We start from the raw sequence: 19161 nt of genomic DNA, 5'->3' as shown, positions 1-19161 counted from the left end.
AGACACCATTATTTTATGGAAATGAGCTAACAAAACAGAAAGGTATGCATGGTAGGAGTGATGATGATGGGAAGTTAAATGCACTAACAACTGATGAAATGCTGGAAGTGTTTCCAGCTTGAGATATTGCAACATGTGGTTCCTATTAGATTTTAAACAGTGAAGTATAATATTGCCACAGATTGACATAGAGTGGAAGAAAGATATACAAGAAGCCTGAGTTTCTGTGATTATTTTTAATTAATTTCTATAAGGTATGATTTCATGTTCCAACACCAATGCAGATTTAAGGACAGAAGTGAATGGAAATCCCAGGACTAACAATCCTCTTGTTCATCTTTTAAAATACTAATACATTTTGCATTAAATCCAAGAATCAGGAAATCCAGCTCTTGGCACCAAGAAGTTCAGAATTATAATGACACATGTCCGAAAACTGGGATTGACTATACAAACATGGTTGTCTATTCTACCAGCCAAATCATTCTCTTCTTCTTCCTTCCCTCTTTTGCTATCTGGAAGCAAACATTTACAGCAAAATGTTTCCAATTAGTCTTTTCTTATGGACAGCTCTATGTTTGAACGTATTAAAAAGTATTCCCAGAAAGAAGAACGCAAATAGAGGATTTGTAGAAGTTCCTTAATTTAATACTCTGATACTGACAATCAACATTCTTGTAAATTTCTGAGCTGCCAGTAACATACTACAGTGGTGCCCCACAAGACAATGTTCCTTCCACAGAAATTGCTGTTTTGCGAAAACATTGTCTTGCGAAAAGCGTTTCCCCATTGGAATGCATTGAAATCCGTTTAATGCATTCCAATGGGAAAAAATTGTCATTGTCCAGCGAAAATCGCCCATAGGGAAGCCATTTTGCGAAGCGCCGATCAGCTGTAAAATCACTGTCTTGTGAAAAACAGAAGCGCCGATCAGCTGTAAAAATCGTTGTCTTCCGAAAAACGGTCTGCGAAGCAAGGACCAAATCATCATCCAGTGAAATCCCCCATAGGAAAACCGTTTTGCGAATCGCTATAGCAATCGCAAAAAGTCATCGTCCTGCAGATTACCCGTTTTGCGGGGTAATCGTGTAGCCCACTGTAGTTAATCAGGTACTATTATGCAGCAGCCAGATTGCTAACTAGGGCTGGTTACATGGATCATATAACCTGCCTGGTACAGCAGCTCCACTTGCTGCTAATCTGCCTCCGGTCAGAATTCAAAGTGTTGGTTCTAATCTATCAAGCCCTAAACGGCTTGGGGCCAAACTATCTCAAGGACCATGCCACACTTTATGAGCCTGCTTGAGTGTTAAGGAAAAGCCTTTCTCTCAGTCCCACCACCTTCACAGGTGCATTTGCTGCTTCTCTGTTGCTGCTTCTAGACTTTGGAACTCCAACCCATGGGACGCTAGGCTAACCTTTTAATTGGATTGTTGTACATTACTCCTCTGAATGTGTTCTGGTGTTGCTTATTTTTTAAATATGATGTGGTGTTGCTTATTTTTTAAACATGTGTCCGAAATATACTCACTGTTGTTAGCTTTAATACTGTCTTTTAATTATATAAGCTGCCTTGGGTCCTTTTAAGGAGAAAGGCAGGGCAAAAATGTTTAAAATAAATAAAATAGTATTAGCAATGATACAGTATAGTTGTTGTTGTGGGGTTTTTTGGGCTCTTTGGCCCACAACAACCATTAAATCCCAGCCGTGAAAGCCTTCGCAAATACATACAGTATAGCTATTGGAAGATTACAGCTGTGACTGTGCAATAACTGCAAATTTCATTTTAAACATTTTTATGCTGATTCAATCTGGGAAGGGTTAAAGCCACACTGGAAGGGACCACAAGATAAACCTGCCTATTAAATACTTGAGCTTGAAACTGTGCTTCACAAGATGCTGAAGACTTCCTTTCCTGTCGTTTTGATGCTACAAACTGCAGTATGAATTCTGTGATGGTGGAGAAGGAGAACTTTGAGGGTGAAGAACAGGAAAGAGATCAATAAGAAGCATCTACAACAGGGGTGTCCAACCTTTCACCTTCCCTGGGCCACATTAGAAGATGAAAATTTGGTTTGGGCCGCACATACATTTGGTTTGGGCCGCATGGGGGGGCAGCCCTAGCCGTCCTCCGCAGCCCCACTCCAAGCGTGCTTACCGGCAGCTGCGATCTCAGACAGCAGAGGCTGCCAGCTTCGACTCTGGCAGCTTTATGGGGCCGGGAGGGGGTCCACCTATTGACAGGGATGGCGCAATGCAGTCACGCAGCCCCCTGTCCCCTCCCCTCCCACTCTTTCCTTCCCTTTCTCCCCCTCTACTGTTGTGACATGCCCCAGCCACATTCTGGCCGCAAGCGCCAGCAATGTAACTTAAAACTTTGGAATTTCTTTAAAAATAAAAAATTGCACTGGGCCGCATTACGAGCTGACCTGGGCCGAATGCGGCCCTCGGGCCGCAGGTTGGACAAGCCTGATCTACAATATTGTGGGCATTCCTACTGAATGTTTACAAACACCCATACCCACACTAGTTTTTCCAGCTATCACATCTGAATAGCTTTTCATGTTAATTGGATAAGAATCTGAAGTCACTACTTTGAATATTTCTGAAGCCTCCCAAATTAACAGTACACTCAGCTTTCAGACAATTGATATATGACCAAGTTCTACATCCCTATGAACAATTATATACAAAATACATATAAGCCATTTTTAAAATTTGCAATATTCTGTGATAGGTTTGTGTATTTGCAGATCTCTATTTTAGCAATTTGGGCAAGAAACTAAAATCCACCCACCCCAATAGGTACAATATAGAGGGACATCCCTGCTGCAATGTACTTTTGATGGGCAGATGGTGCTAAATGTCTAGTTCTTCTGTCACTTCTTGACTGTGTTCAATTCCTGAAAAATGGATAATGTAGAAAGTGTCTTAAAATACGTTTGAAGACTAATGCCAATAACTAACTGATTCACAGGTTATAAAAAAATCTGATCAGCCAAGTCTCCAAAATACATAAAGAGCACTGCACTGGATTTTCATGGAGTTACAATTTATGATGCAAAGGCTATCCTGGGAGCTGAGATGTAGAAGATATATTCCCTGCCAAAACCATGTACACAATATGATTGCTCTTACTCCTTGGTTGTTAATTTGTCTGAATTAAAAGCACATGCTACAACCCATTTTTTTTTTTGCTTTATCATTCTAAGTACAACTTCAACAATTCTAGACCAGTGCAAGCTGCAGAAAATATTATAACCACAATTCATGCCTTTTGTATTATCCATGTTTGTACTGTTTGTACGTATACTCTTGTTGATAGGAAGTTTTTCCATATAGCACACTTCTTCTAGACTCTTCTTTTACTCAATTATATACACAGTTCAAAGTGATATTTTATATGCACGTTTCCTTATTTCACAGCCATATCTCCTAAATAAAAGGTGGCCTATAATTCCTGCAAAGTATAAAGAACTTTTAAAATTTTGGGATAAAAATGTGAATTCACCTATTCAAAGGTAGACAGAAGAGAAAAAAGAAAGAGAAAATCTACATACATTTTCCAAAGGTGCCAGAGCTAGTACAACATTTATATGTTCATTATACAGGTATTAGACTTTCAGCATAAAATGTGTTTTAGAATAATGAAAAAAAGACCCTTGAAAAACCCAACCTCTACTTTGTGGTCTTTTCACAGGTTTCCAGATCTGTTCATACTCCCTACAAATAGCAACTTCTATTTCTTCACTATGTAATCCCAATCAATTGAAGATAAAACATTATGGCAAAACACAGCCAACCAGATTTCATTATACAGTGATGCACTAAGGCCAACAAAGCATTGACCTACACAGGCTTCTCAGGAAGACAGTGTTGTGACACTGTCCAGTTTTACCGAGCACCACTTCAGTCCAGCAAGACTTTTTATCTTCATCCAGCCCTAAATGCACATAGTTTAGAAATGGACAGCTGAGATGGAGTACACAAAGAGATGCACATTCTGATTTCACCCATATTCTACCTTTTCTTATTGTAAATAACTGAATAAGAGAACAGACCACTGACCAGACACATTTGCTCTACTATTTGTTCATGAATTGGCATGCTGGATCAGAATAAGTAGTCAACCAGGTGTCCTGGCACGAAACCAGTATCACAATAATGAAATGAAAGAGGTCAGACTCAAAGACAGTGGCCCCAAATCACTCAAGGACTTCCATGGTTCATTGGGGACCAGAACTTGGCTCTTCCACACTATTGTCCAGCACTTGACTACACATCACTGTCTCCTCCCCACTGAATCTTCCATCATTAGGTTTCAGAAAAAAAATCCCAGCTTGCATGATGAAAGAAAAAAAAACTTCTCCCTATCCACTTTTCCCCTATCATCCGTAATTTTATACTCTTACTTGTTTTCTCTTACTCGTCTTTTTTCTTAAGCTAAAAGGTCTCTGTGGCGGATGCCCAAGTCTCTCCTGTCAGTCACAGCAGAACCTCATGTGCAGGAGCGAATGAGAGGGCAGACACATCACAGCACAGAAACCTAACCCCCCCCAGCCAAAAACCATGCTGCAAAAACACCCAGAACAGTTTTTTAAAAGCAGAAAACAGGACCTTACCTTACCAGGCAGGCTGAAGCCTCCCTATAAACACACACATGCTCACTCAGAAGCAGAAGTGAGGCAGTCCCAAGCCTCCTCCAATGCACACTCTCTAACTGCTGGGGCGAAAGAGCTACAAAGAAGCATCGCCACCTACAGTTAGAAATTTGAATGTCCCGCCTTTTTTCCTTGCCTTTTTCTGTTCCTAAGTGGAAGCTCCGGTCACAAGTAGAAGCAAAATTTTACGGCCGGAGTTGGTCGTTAACTCAAAATGTTTGTAAGTAGGGGCATTCGTAAGTCGAGACTGTATGTACTACTAACCCAACATTGTTTTTCTTAGTCAGTAACGTTGTGATTGGCTTCACAGCCTCTTTCAGAATGGGGGAAAACACTGAGGTGGTAGCACTGCAAATTTTACACACAAAGAGAAAATGTCTGCATGCTACTCAAGTTTTGCCTGAAGTTTTATTTCAGTGTACAGTGGTGCCCCGCTTAACGCTTACCCCGCTTGATGACGAATCCACTTCACAATGAAGTTTTTGCAATCGCTTTTGTGATAGCAAAACGATGTTTTAATGGGCAAAATCCGCTTTACGAGGATCAGTTCCCTGCTTCGGGAACCGATTCCTGGCATTATGACGATCAAAACAGCTGATCGTTGGGTTTTCAAAATGGCTGCCGGCTGCTCAAAATGGCTCCCTGCTATGTTCAGGAAGGAATTTTTTGCTGCAAAGGCATGAAAAATGGCCGCCCTATGGAGGATGTTCACTAGACGCTGAGGTATTTAGCCCATTGGAACGCACTGAACCAATTTTCAATGCATTTCAATGGTCTTTTTTTATTTCGCTTGTTGAGGATTTCGCTCTACAAGATTATCCTCGTCAAGCGACGCACCACTATTTGATGTGTATTACATCTTCCCAGTTCTGACCTGGTTCAGCAATAATATTGTCCACTGACTGGAGAGATTTAACTAATATGTAGAAAAATGGAAGATATATTTTAAGCTGATTTAAAATTACAGAAACAATCTAAACAATCTAAAATACATGAATATAATGATCTTTTTAAAGAAACATGAATTTAAACAGCAGTTGGAGAGTTCAACCTGAAACAATGGAATATGATGAGCAATTTTCATAAACTTGGCTTCACTTTATAAATTAGTCCTCAATCTGAGCTTTTAAAAAGATCCTTACTGATCAATTCTTTACTTGAAGTTACGCAATGCATGGAAATGCACACAGCCATGGTGGTGGAATACCTACTACTTCTCATTCATGCTCAGCATTTCCTATATGTATGCTCAGCCCAAGAGAGGAAACATATGATATGAAAAATTTAAAAAATAAAAGATATTTCTCAGCACCTCCAGAGACAACCTCAATGTTGTTCTCAGTCAGACTATACCACTAATGGTATCTACATGTCCCCACAGACCTCTAAGATTTCTCCACCACCTCTCTCATGCCATGAAATAAAATGTCACAGTCTCCCTCCATCAGCCTCAGTAGCCCAAATAGAAAGAATCCCACTTTAGCCAATTCCAGGTATCCATATAAATAAAATTTAAACTCTCCTAGCCCCTTCCCCCTTTGAGTCACAAAACAGATGGAATGAAGGAGAGCCAATGCTACATAGCAACTGCAGACCTCCTTCTGCAAGATGTCTGCAAAGAGCATAGAAAACCCACTCAGGACTGTAAGATGAGACCTAGCCAAGCATTTGGGGTTTTGGTCCATCATACTATCCTACACCAGGAAAGCTAGAGGATGGTCTCCACTGAAGCATATACCAGCCAGTAAATAAGAATATCACATGAACGAATTAACTGGCAAATATAAAAGTCAGCTTCCATCCCACACCTCCCTCAGCTCCCCAATCACCACTGCTTCTGTTTTGCCTGATAACCTGGCACTATAAATGGGTGGGTGGGTGGGGTGGGGATCTTCTTTTAATGATATAAAGCTGCATTGTCCGCAGGGATGTCACTGTGGACTGAGGAAATACAGGATGTGGTACAGGTATACTCCTCTCCTCCAATTCTGCCACATTTTGACTATCCCATAGCATATCCAGGTTGTTCTACCTACATATCTTTTGTGTTCATAGCACTTCTCTCGAGTTCATATGAAACAGGAGGACTTCTGCCAAATCCTATCCCTCAGGTGCCAGAACTCAGACATAAGACTGAGCCCTGAAACCTGTACTTAGAAATATATTAATCAACTATTAAACATGTCATTCACACACATTAACTCTATTCTTTAACAAATTTACCTGCTGGAGAAAGGATGTTGCCCCACAAGATCTCCATTCTGCAGATGGTAATCATTGAAGAAATCTGGGCTCACTGCCCCATCATGTGTTATCAGTCCATCTATAAAAATGAAAAGCGCAGAAACTGAGCATATTATTTTTAGAGCAAAGCATAACAACATGAGACTTACAGCTCTCTCCTTTTCTCTGCTGAAGCAGAAACACCAAAGTGCTTTCAACAAAAGTGCTTTGTCTATGGTATATGGTCATGACAAATTAATGCATTTGATTATGAGCACGTGACCTGCCAATACCTGTCATTCTGCATGAAATCTGCTCAGTACTAGCCACATCAATCTGCTGTACTGTGATGGAAAATGATATTATCAACTGAAGAGTGAGCAAAATGCCAATTTTTATTTACTTTTATTTACCTTCTTATAACATATGTGTGAACAGGAATTTCACAAATGGGACAGTCAGTATAACATTTTGTTTTGTTCAAAAGGAATTGTCAGCAATTAAGCAAAGCTGAGAAGGAACAAACACAAGCAGGCTGAATGTATGGTTGTACTATTCTTAATGCTGACTATGATATATATTACAGTATATGTAGTAGGAGGAGTAAAAAGGTAACAGATTTTGGAAGCTAACATGGAAACAACACAGGTGCCCAAAGATTACAATTCCACTGTTGAATTGCTGAGGTACAAAAAAAATATTAATGTGCCTGGTCTTTGTACCAGAACAACACAAGCCAATACTGTAGTAAACAGACACAATTTTCCTTGCAATGTAGACATATTCAGAGGATGCTTTCAGCCTGAACAATTTCTAAGAAAAATGACAGGCAAGAGTGGAAAATGAGGGAAAACATCATTTCAAATAGTTGGCCTTACAAACTGTTACATGTTATAATTAAAATGTTACTGAAATATCTAACAGGGCTGTTTTTTTAAACTAAGGCATGGGTGGGGCACATAGGCAGTTCACCAATACCTGTGTTTGGGCATTTAAGCATTGAATATGTCTTAGGTATGCCTCCTGTCACCATGCATATCCTCAGTGTTTCCCTCATTTCTGTGTCTATCTCAGTGAAAAATTTCACATTGCTGTATAGAACATCCAGGGTGGGTGGGGCAGGAGGGTAGTGTGAGCTGAGAGATAACCACTCAAAGAATCACAATTACATACAAGCTACATGTTCTTCAGCATCTCTGTGAGCCACATATACAGAAAACTGACAAGCTCCCAGGAAGGAAAAAAAAGGGGGGGGGCAGTCACATTAGGAATGAAGAAAAGATTGTTCTTCTGAAAGAAACATTGCTGTAGGAACTGTAGCCCAAATGATACTGACAAACAAATGTAGAAGAAGTTGGCTGGCTGGATTTCAAAACCTGGTCCTCTCTCAAGAAGGCTTTACATTCCTTTTGGAATGACCCTGGATTGGAGATGGGTAACTGAGCATTTGACAACATTGCAAAATACTTTGCAATTTGCTCTATAATGGTTATGGAGGAATTTGAAGTATTTTTGACGGTCACACAATGTATAGGTAAATGTGAATTAAACCATCCTTTTTTCCTTTTAATTTGAATCTTTTCCTCTGCCTCTGGGAGCTTTTACTGTTTTCTAACCGCAATAAGTTGTCCATGTCATTGTTTGTTTCAGGTAGCATGACTCTGGGTGGTGTTCTGGTGATGTAGTAAGTTCGGATGTGATGTTTTTGGGGCAGCAGGGGCACCCAGACCTCATGTATTTTGGGTTTTTAAAAAAACTACTAAGTCTAGAGCTAAATCACCTGGTCAATTCATTGCTATATCAGTTTAGCACTTGATCATCTATGCACAGAGAAAAAGAAGAAAATAAAAATCGGTATAAAATCAAAAGAACTCCCATTAACTCCAGCAGACTACAATGTTTCCCTGGTATGTGTGAGCTTGTACATGTATGAAGGACTTTGGATAAATATCCCTTTCCCTCTACTACTGTGTAACCCTTTAAACAATTCCAGCAACTTGACAGCAGACCATAAAAGGAAAACCTGTGAATCAGCAGGAGAGAGGTATCAAGGGAAGGAGGGCTGTGGGCATGGATTAAACTGCATCAGAGTGAAGGCCCAGTGTGAACACAGGCACAAAAACAAACCGGGGCTTTGTGTGGTTACTTAAACCAAATGTAATTGCAAAACAGACTGCAAACCAAGCCAATTTGGTTTGCCATTGTAACCACATTCTCATATTGAGCAGTAATTATTCATATCATCCACTTGGAGGAATATTGCACTGAGATGGCATGGCCGTTTAGAGTCATTTATAAACAAATACATTTGGAGTTTTACTAAAACTCCTTGTTCTGTCAGTGTAAAATGCTAATGCCCATCTCATGTCTAATAGTCCTTTCTAGGGGTAAAAGTTCTTTCATAAAGGTAGGTAGGCTGAAGTCCTAGGCCTCAAAGTATTTTTGTCAAAAAAAAATTGATGTTGGGACAAAGTAACAGCTTATCCTTACAGAAGACCGAACAAGGTTAAGAGAAGACAACTCACTGAATCTAAATTCAGGAGACTGCCACCATTACTCTCACTTTAAAGGTATCAGTGGCCACTAAGGGCTTGAATAGTTCACTTATCTACAATACAAAGTGAATTTATACACAGAGGACACATTTCACTAGCTTATATGGCTCCCAAAAAAGCAACCATCACAGATAACAATCAGAGGTGTACTGCAACAAGAGGTTTAAAGGCCGTCTTTGTAATCTATGAAAACGAAACTGTAAAACTCCAGGGAGTTGCCATAGGAGCTGTTGGATGAAAAATAAATAGCAAATCATTTTAGGAAAGGTTTAATTGTTGGGTATGTAAATCCAAGATCTTGTAGAATTAGTTCTTCCTGAGTATTTGATGGTAGTACCTTGGCTTGCATGGCTTCATAAGGATCTTTTTTGACATTGTCTTGCAAATGGAAATGGTTAAAGTCAATATTGACATCTGTTTAGAAATAGTATCTATGCCTCTACTGATTTTTCTTCAGTCTGGATTTTTTGTTTTTAATGGCCACATGAGTGAAGCAGAGTGGTTACTTACCTGTAACTTAAGCACTGGTTCTGCTTAAGCACTGGTCAAAACCATACTAAGTTTTTACACAGAAGTGACACAACTGGTAATCTTGTAGGTGAATTGCTACAGAGTAAAAAGTTAGCATGGGTACACAATGTGGTGTAGTGAAGAGAGTAATGGACTAGGACTCAGGAGACCTGGGTTTGATTCCCTGCCTTTGCCCTGGAAACTCATTGGATGGGTGGAATTGGTAAAAAAAACTCCTTAAAGACATCACTTACAATGAAAACCATGTTAGGCTCACTTAAGTCATTTCTGACTGAATAGAACATAACAAAAAGTTAGCATAGGCCTTTCTCATTGTATGCTGAGCTGCACGATAAATAAGCCATATTCGCTCTGTCACAGAGACGTGCTAATACTAAGCCTACCCCAATCTGCCTCCTCTCACACTTTTGTAATTAAGATTTGTACTTGAACTGTCCAGATGGCATTTTGAAGGGAAAAACATATCTTGATGCCACACTAGTTGCAATGGTATTTTCAAAAGAGGTATTTTTTTATCTTTCACAAGTTGCACAACAAAGTCAAACCATCTTCTGGTAACATTAAAGACCAGCAACATGCTATGCCATCAAGTCTCCGAGGTAAGATGGTGCCTATGCCATCAGGTACATGAAAAGATTTACACAGCATACACATTTTTCTAATAACATATAGAGGGAAAACTTCATATCACAAATGCATTACTACTTACCATAGCTTATCTCTGTTAAAAAGGGTCATGCTTCCTTTTAAAAGTATGAACACATACTGAAAACCAAATATTATTTGCTGAAAATTGTTTTGAAGAACAGCTCTGCCTGCCAAATTGATCACTCTTAAAGTCAGCAAATGTACCAGTACCTTTTCCTCTAGTTCAGGGGTCACCAACCCCCAGTCCACGGCCCAGCTTCCTAGAACTGGGCCGCGAAGATGGATCTCCACCCCCAGAATGCATGCACAGGTGGGCATGTCATTCTGCGAGTATGACACATCCCTCCATGAGTGTGACACCCCCCAGGAGCATGACATGTCCACCCGTGAGCGCGGGGGTTGCCCCATCCCCCTGTGCACAGGGCCTACACCACTGATGCACGGTCCCAAAAAGGTTGGGGACCGCTGCTCTAGTGTACATTAATTCATGTATTGTCATTTTCATGCAACTTTATCCTTGTAAAGAACCAATATTCTAAACAACCATTCCGCTAACTCTCCACTCAGGCCTATATCCAATCACTAGTCCAACTACATTACAAACAATGAATGAATGGGATTTAAATAACTGTTGGTTTACCATAGTTGGGACCAGCAACTGGATTTAGACCTTACTTAGCAATGAGAGTTTTAAGCCTTCCCGATGGAGTGGCAGAATATTTGAACCTGTTTATAAGACAATATATTAAGATTTCTTCCAAGAAGTGACCACAAATAGTTTTCAATAGGGTAAGGGAGGATGTTGCTGTCTTTCTGTCTTACCAGCATTGTAATAAAGATCAGGTCTTTCTAGAATGTCTCCTTCATGGATATACGGTTCAATGCGGTCATCCCCATATAAATATTGCTCATTTTCATCCATCTGGCGACTTTCCACCATTTCTAGCCACTGAGAGTTGTGCCATCGGAACTTCTCGCTCTGAATCTTCTTTGCCCATTCTTCATCATACTCCTGTAGAAATATTTAGAGATGTTAACGGTAACAATTCAAAGGAAAAGTGGTTTTGAGAGGAAACTGAACAAGTACACTGTAAGGAATCAAAGGAAATGTTCTATTCTTGAATTTTGGACATTAAACTGACAGTGGAAACAAGCAGTGATTAGTTTCTTTTCTCAACCCATGACCTGGCGTCTTCTGTTAAAATACAAGATATGCCTACTCAGAAGGAAGCTGTAAGAACCAGAGCCCAGGATTGTACTTCTCTACTTAGAAATAAACTATCTTGCAAGACATAAACATTTGCATCAAGCAGGACAGAAATTAAACTAGAATCATTGCAAAATGAAAGCCATTTTGTTCCTCCCCATCCCCGCCCCTCTAGACATGGTCTAGAGGGGCGGGGTAAAAATCAAATAAATAAATAAATAAATAAATAAAAATACTCTTATGCATGTCTACTCAGAAGTAAGGCAAATAACTCGTTTGTTATGTGCCATCAAGTTGTTACCAACTTACAGTAACTCTGTGACCTCCAAAAAATCCTATCATCAACAGCTCTGCTCAGCTGTTGCAAACTCAAGGTTGTGGCTTCCTTTATTCAATGTATCTCATATTTGGTCTTCTTTTTCTCTTTTTTTCTTTTCTTTTGGTTCATTTCAACATTTCCCAGCATTATTGTCTTCTGCACTGAGTCATGGCTTCTCACAATGTGCTTGAATTACTTTAGCCTTAGTTTAGTCATTTTTTCCTAGGGAGAGTTCAGGCTTGATTTGATCTAAAACCCATTTACAGTGGGGTCTTGACTTAAGAACGGCTTGAGTTAAGAACATTTTGACTTAAGAACCACTCTCATAGGAAAATATTGACTTGACTTACATACTTAGATTTGAGTTACAAACTAAAAAAACCCACGTGGGAGGCAGGGAAAGTGCAAAATTTGAACTTTCAGTTAACTGTTGGCCAGTGAAAAGGGTGCCTGTCTGCTTCCTCACTCCTCCCAGCCTTTAGAGAGTGGATTGGGAGTCTTCAGACTGCCTGGTACTGCCTGGACTGTATTTTCCCTGCCTTCCCTGAACCTTTCTTGACCTAAGAAAAAAAGAAACAAAATATCCCCCTCTAGTGGTCGAAGGCAGAATAGCAGCTTCCCATTAGTTTCTATGGACGGAAAAGAGCAGATACGGATTAAATGGTTTTCAATGCATTCCTATGGGAAATGCAGATTTGACCTGAGAACTTTTTGACTTGAGAACTGCCTTCCAATACGGATTAAGTTCTCAAGTCAAGACCCCACTGTATTTGTTTTTATGGTGGTCCATGTGATGGGCAAAACTCATCCTCCATATAGCATTGAAATTAATCAACTTTGTTTTTTGTCAGCTTCCCTCACTGTCCAGCTTTCACAACGGTACATAATAATCAGCAATGCAGACAATCTTCACTTCGGTTTCCAGTGACACTTCTTTGCACTTCAGTGCCTTTTCTAGTTCCTTCACAGCTGCCCTTCTAAGTCGCATTCTTTTTCTGATTATGTGGCTGCACTCTCCATTTGGATTGATGACTGAATTGAGGTACAGAAAATCTTGTTTTGTAAAAAATTAGAAAATCTTACTTTGAGCTCATACTTTTTAACTCTCTAGTAGAGAAAAGGATAGACAAAATTTTGTGGAGATTGGGTTCTTATATAAGATTTATCTTCTGCTGTAATTTATTTCAGTTCCATACCTTTTCCAAGGTTCCAACCTGGAAAAAAATTCTGGAGTTGTGTGGCACTTCTGTCAAACTAGCAAATTAAAATGTAAGAGGGAAGACCATTGTTTAAACATATAAGGTAGTGAAATAATTATTATTCCATATTGGAAAAGAGATTTAAATACAGAATCATTTAAAAGTCCATTCATTGCCCTTCACATTCATTGTACGTTTAGTTGGGTTGTTCTTTATAAAAGGTGCCATCCTTTTTCAAGCTCTACATCCAGCTTCTTCAAATGATTAAACCACTGAAACATTATATAGTATTAAGCAGTCTAACAACAAAGCACAGCTATTATTCAGCACCAATCCTTTCTGTTCCTGGCTTTCATCAAATATTGTATCTAATTAATACAACCTAAACTGAAAAAACTAAATAGAACAACTTTGTGTTTCACTGCAGCTGATGGAAAACAGCCTTTCCTTTCTTCTTTAAAATGGCAGGCCCTTAATTTGATCAGTAATGTCCTTCATTAAGGGCAACTCTTTGACTAAATTAAAGCAGCTATGGAGTGAAGTAGAAGCTTAATAAACGTCTACTTCTAAAAGTATGATACCCACACATATCTTTATTCATTACATAGGCAAACTGCTATTGTTAGAAAAAGCAATCTGCCTCAAACGATTAGGATTATGACTACAAAGCTGTCATTCTGATCTCCAATTTTTATTTTGGTTACTTAAAAGGAGCTATCAAACATCCTATTCCCCAATCAACCAAAACTGATTCACTATGACCAAACAGTGAAATCGGAGCCGATCCAAACTCGGTATTTTAAATATACTGTGGATATATACTTACTGTATATTGGGATTCCCAGTTCAGTATAGTGGATAGAGTGATGAATTAGAACTCTGGAGAACAGGGTTAGAATCCCTGCTCAGCCATGGAAATTCACTTGGGGGAGTGAAACTGGTAAAACCATTCCTTAAATATATTAGCTACTTTGAAAGCCCTATTAGGGCCACTATAAGGCTATTCTGACTTGACTGCACATATAGCTAAATATGGAGATACAGTAATACAGTTTCGCCCTTTTAACCACGTAACACAGATATATTTACATTATATTGTGAAAACTTGTCTGGTACCTCATAAAGAGAAGTTATTTACATTAACATTCAGGAACTGGTGGCTAGCTCAGTGATGGATAGCTCAAACTCCCAACCTCTGTGGAGCCAAAGGTTCGGAGTTTGTCTCCCCACTGTGCCTCCTTGAGAAGGGCTGGACTAGATGAGCCATAGGGTCCCTTCAAGCTCTGCAGTTCTAAGATGATGAAGAGGAGGAGGAGGATTAAAAATTCTAGATACTTCTGAGTTTCCTATCTAAGCCAGTTATGAAACTGAAACTGCTAGGATGTTTCCTGCTTGTAGGGCCTCCAAAATGATCCCAACGGTTTCCTTGTAGAATTTCTGTCTTTTGTCAAGCCAGCTTATTTTCAAGTCAAGTATTGTCTCCAGTCTTAATACTTTTATCATGATGGCACTTCCTCTACCACACTTACTTACAGGTAGTTGACTCCCTGTTCAAATCAAAGCATGTTTTTATTCTTCATGTACATCAGGAATGGAACAAACAAATTATGACATTTGTATACTAACTCCATGTGATAGTCCTCCTTGGAAAGGTCTAGACACTATCTGTTTGTGCTGCAGCCCTTCATTCCTGAACGAAATACTAGAGCTGCTCTTTTAATTATCAGGTCAGCCATCAGGCTTGTGGATGCTTACACTGTGTTTTCTAAGGATTGGAATGCTGATTATACTGTCTGGGCTTGTATTGTCTGTCAAATGATTGAAACCTGCCCTCAGATTTGAATAAGGAAATATGAACCTCATTTATAGAACAACTCATCTTATTTTATTTTATCATTGTACTCCATACTGTATTGAGCCACTTAGAACAACAGGGAATTTATGCAAGGTTGTTGTTTGCGGATTATAGCTCTGCTTTTAATACCATTCTACCAAATAGGTTGTTTTTAAAAATGATCAACCTGGGATTACCTCGGGAGATCTGTGTGTGGATAAAGGATTTTCTGACAGATAGGCCACAGTCAGTAAGGATGGGATCTCACCATTCTTCTACCCTGGTACTAAGTACAGGAGCTCCCCAGGGCTGTGTGCTAAGTCCCTTCCTCTATTCCCTGTACACACACGATTGCACCCCACTGTATAACACCAATGCAATTATTAAATTTGCGGATGATACGACAGTGGTGGGGCTCATAAATAAGAACAATGAGTCTGCTTATAGAAAGGAAGTACAAAAGTTGATACTTTGGTGTAAAGAAAATCATCTCACACTTAACATCAAAAAAACTAAAGAACTCATAATTGATTTTAGGAGGAAAAGAAATGTACATTTACCACTGTACATAAACGGTGAAGAAGTGGAGAGAGTTGGTAGTTTTAAATTTCTGGGTACTTACATCTCAGAGGACCTCTCATGGACTATAAATGCCAACACGCTAATAAAGAAGGCACAGAAGAGGCTGTATTTCCTGAGAATGCTCGGCAAGTTAAATTTATCTCAGCATTTACTTCTGTCATACTATCGTAGCACCATTGAGAGTGTCCTAACCTATGGCATTCTGCCATGGTTTGGGAGTAGCTCTGTAGCGGACAAAAAAGCTCTACAGAGAACCATTAAAATTGCCCAGAATATCATCGGGCTCCAGCTACCAACCCTGGATGACATCTTCACATCCCGCTGTCTAAGGAAATCACATAGCATCCTGAGAGAATCTTCCCATCCTGCTTATAACTTTTTTGAACTGTTACCATCTGGCAGAAGATATAGAACAATTAAGACCTGGACCACACGTTTTCTCAATAGTTTTTATCCCAGAGCTATAATTGCAATTAATAATGAGCTTAGAGACCACCAGTGGGGGACTTTTAGTGGGTGGGGAGTGTTTGGGGAATTTTATGTGTGTGCATGTGTCTGGTCTCTGGGTGTCTGTGAATTTCGTTGTATGGGTATACTGTGTATATACTTACAATGACAATAAATTATTATTATTATTATTATTATTATTATTATTATTATTATTATTATTATTATTATTATTATTATTTGGCACGACAAAAGTATATTCTTTTCATCCTTAATTTCCCTTAACCCTCACTCTAGGGAGACCCCATATAGCTCAGAACCTCCAAAAGGAGCAAAACTAAGCTTGCTTTGCACCCTGAGGGCTTCTTCTGCCATTATTTTAATAATATATCTCTTTACGAGAACAGTTGCCATCCAAGCCCTTGCAAAAAGATATACAGCCTTCAAGCTTAAATCAGTAACAAAGGTGGACCCTTTGGCAATTTCTTAAAGCTTTGGTGGAGTTTTAGGTTTCCATGGAGCAAAATCTCTTTCAGCCATAGGAATTAAAGATGGGGTCACTCACCTGCTACTGCAGTTTGAGACGACGGAATCCCCTAGAGATCTAAGCTATCCTATTGGGTTGCCATACCTAACTAAGAGCCACCAATAAGAGAAGTGGAGGACGAGGAGGGTCCCCTCTTTTTTGATGACGCATGAGAAAAGGGAAGAGGAAAAGAAGCATAAAAAATCCAATATGATGAACTAAGTGAAGCAAAGACAGGACCTAGACTGGAGTTCATCGGGTTTATCATTTATTGTCTTCCACAAGAAAGCCCAAGGCAGCGTACAATGTTAAAAACAATATAAAAACTGGAGAGGGGAAAAACAAACAAACAACAAAATAAAGGATAACATACATAAGAAGCCCAACTCTTAGGCAGTCAGACACTGAGACAAAGCATGCCTGAAAAGAAAAGTCTTTGCCGGCCTGCAGAAGGACAGCAAAGAGGATGCCAGCCCGCATCCCTGTAAAAGGGATTTCCATAGTTTGGGTGCAGTGCCCTTATCAAAAACACCTGTAAAGTAGGATAGAGAAGAAGGCTTTCCCTGATGATTAGGAAACCTGGGCAGGCTCATAAATGAAAAAAAGGACTTCAAATAGTTCGGACTCAAGTCACTAAGGCCTATGCAAGTCAAAAACAGCACTTCATGCCATCGTGATCATCATCTTAGAAGTGCAGAGCTGGAAAGGATCTTATGAATTATTGGGTCCAGCATCTGTCAGGGAGGTACAGCGAAGAATCAAACTCCCAAACAGTGGCTCCATAGCCAAATTCCCAAACCATTGAGCTATCCTTTGAGTTGTGCTCAGAAATAGGACTGCAGCCAGTGCAGCTGGGGATTTATGTGCTCCCTAAAGCATGTAGCACTGTAGCCAGGTCAGACATCTCCATGAACAGGGGCAGATGGCACATTAGTCTTGATTGTGCAAAGGTAACAGGAAACCGCCCAAGAGCCATCAGGAAGCCATTTCGATCCATCAGCATTCTGGAGCAGATTATCCCCCTGCAGAGGACCTGAGTTCCAGTGACTCTAAACCCCATCAGATAATGGTCTGTCCATGACAATGAAGCTACAGAAAGTCAGTACACATCCAGATCATCAACACTTCTCCCAGTACAGAACAAAAGGTCTGAAGTGTACCTTGTGACATGCGTGGGGACAGATACCATTTGGGGCAGACCTACGACCATCATGCAGGACATGAAGTCTTGAGCCACTCCTGACAAAGCTGTCTCAGCACACTGAAGTTCTCCAACACAAGATGAACAGACTCCAATGTTACTTCCAAGACCAACTCAGCAAGCTCAGAAAGGGACACTTGTTGAGCAGCAAGGTACACCAGTAAAATCTTTATTCTGTCCTGGGCTCCCACTTTGTTACTGTTATGATATGAACATTCAACCCAGAAAATTGGGCAGTATGACACCTGGTGAGAGGGACATAATCTTAATAGACCACTGCCAATGTTGCCTTCCTGCATCTTGCTTGCTGCTACACAGAGAATCCTGGTGGACAAGTGATATTATACACACAGATGCACACAAACACAACCTCAGTATTTATTTATTTATTGAATGATTTGATTTGATTTGATTTGATTTTTATCCTGACCATCTAGACGAAGAGTCTATTCTGGGCAGTTTACAAATTTAAAAACAGTAAAAACCAAAAAGTCCAAAATGGCGAACTTTAAATAATTAAAATATGGCAATTAAGATATGGCAGGAGGGAAAGCCTGCCCAAATAACCAGGTTTTAAGTTTATTCCTGAAGACACCCAGAGAGAGAGCCAGGAGGATCTCCATGGGCAAGTTGTTCCAAAGGTGAGGGGCCACTGCTGAGAAGGCCCTACTCCTTGTTCTTTCCTTCTGGACCTCCCTCAGCATTAGGACCCTCAGCTGCCCGGCCTGGCTGGAACGAGTGACTCTGGCAGAACTGGGTGGGAGAAGGCGCTCTGCCAGATATTGAGGTCCTAAACCATCTTGGGCTTTATATGTCATTGTAAGAACTTTGAATACAAATGAAGTTGGCAAAGACAATAAAAACAGACCCTGTTTCAATAAAAAAATTCTATTTTCTCGTTGTCCAATACTTTTGAAGCTATATATTAACTTACCTGCTACAACAATTCACCACTGTCTGTTGAACCACTGACAAATTGACAACTTAATCAGAGACTTCCATTCCATTGTTATTTTTAACCCAGCAGTGGCCATTCATAACAGATAACAGGTAACAGCTGTTATCCATAACATATACTAGGTAAAGTCTCAGAAAAGTTTTAAATAAAGCAAATTACAAATTGAACCCAGGCAATAATTTAAAAAAACAACAACAAAATATAGCAAAGTTCCAAACACATGATAAAGCATTCTATCAATCCTTTATTTCTAGCACATTATTTACACAC

At 39.7% G+C, this 19161-nt stretch overlaps 1 protein-coding gene across 4 annotated transcripts in view; it reads right to left on the bottom strand.

The window, feature by feature from the left end:
- The window catches only part of KIFAP3 (kinesin associated protein 3), a 308839-nt gene that overhangs the window by 33212 nt on the left and 256466 nt on the right, over nucleotides 1-19161 (bottom strand). For all 4 annotated transcript variants that reach the window (XM_072998260.2, XM_072998262.2, XM_078392439.1 and 1 more), the window contains 2 exons: nucleotides 11441-11630; nucleotides 6885-6984 (listed from right to left, as the gene is read on the bottom strand). In XM_072998260.2, coding sequence (XP_072854361.1) covers nucleotides 6885-6984; nucleotides 11441-11630 — 290 coding nt within the window. The remainder of the gene's footprint in view (nucleotides 1-6884; nucleotides 6985-11440; nucleotides 11631-19161) is intronic.

This window comes from Pogona vitticeps, chromosome 4 (assembly GCF_051106095.1).
Source record: "Pogona vitticeps strain Pit_001003342236 chromosome 4, PviZW2.1, whole genome shotgun sequence".
Taxonomy (NCBI): domain Eukaryota; kingdom Metazoa; phylum Chordata; class Lepidosauria; order Squamata; family Agamidae; genus Pogona; species Pogona vitticeps.
This window is presented reverse-complemented; position numbering and strand designations above follow the sequence as displayed.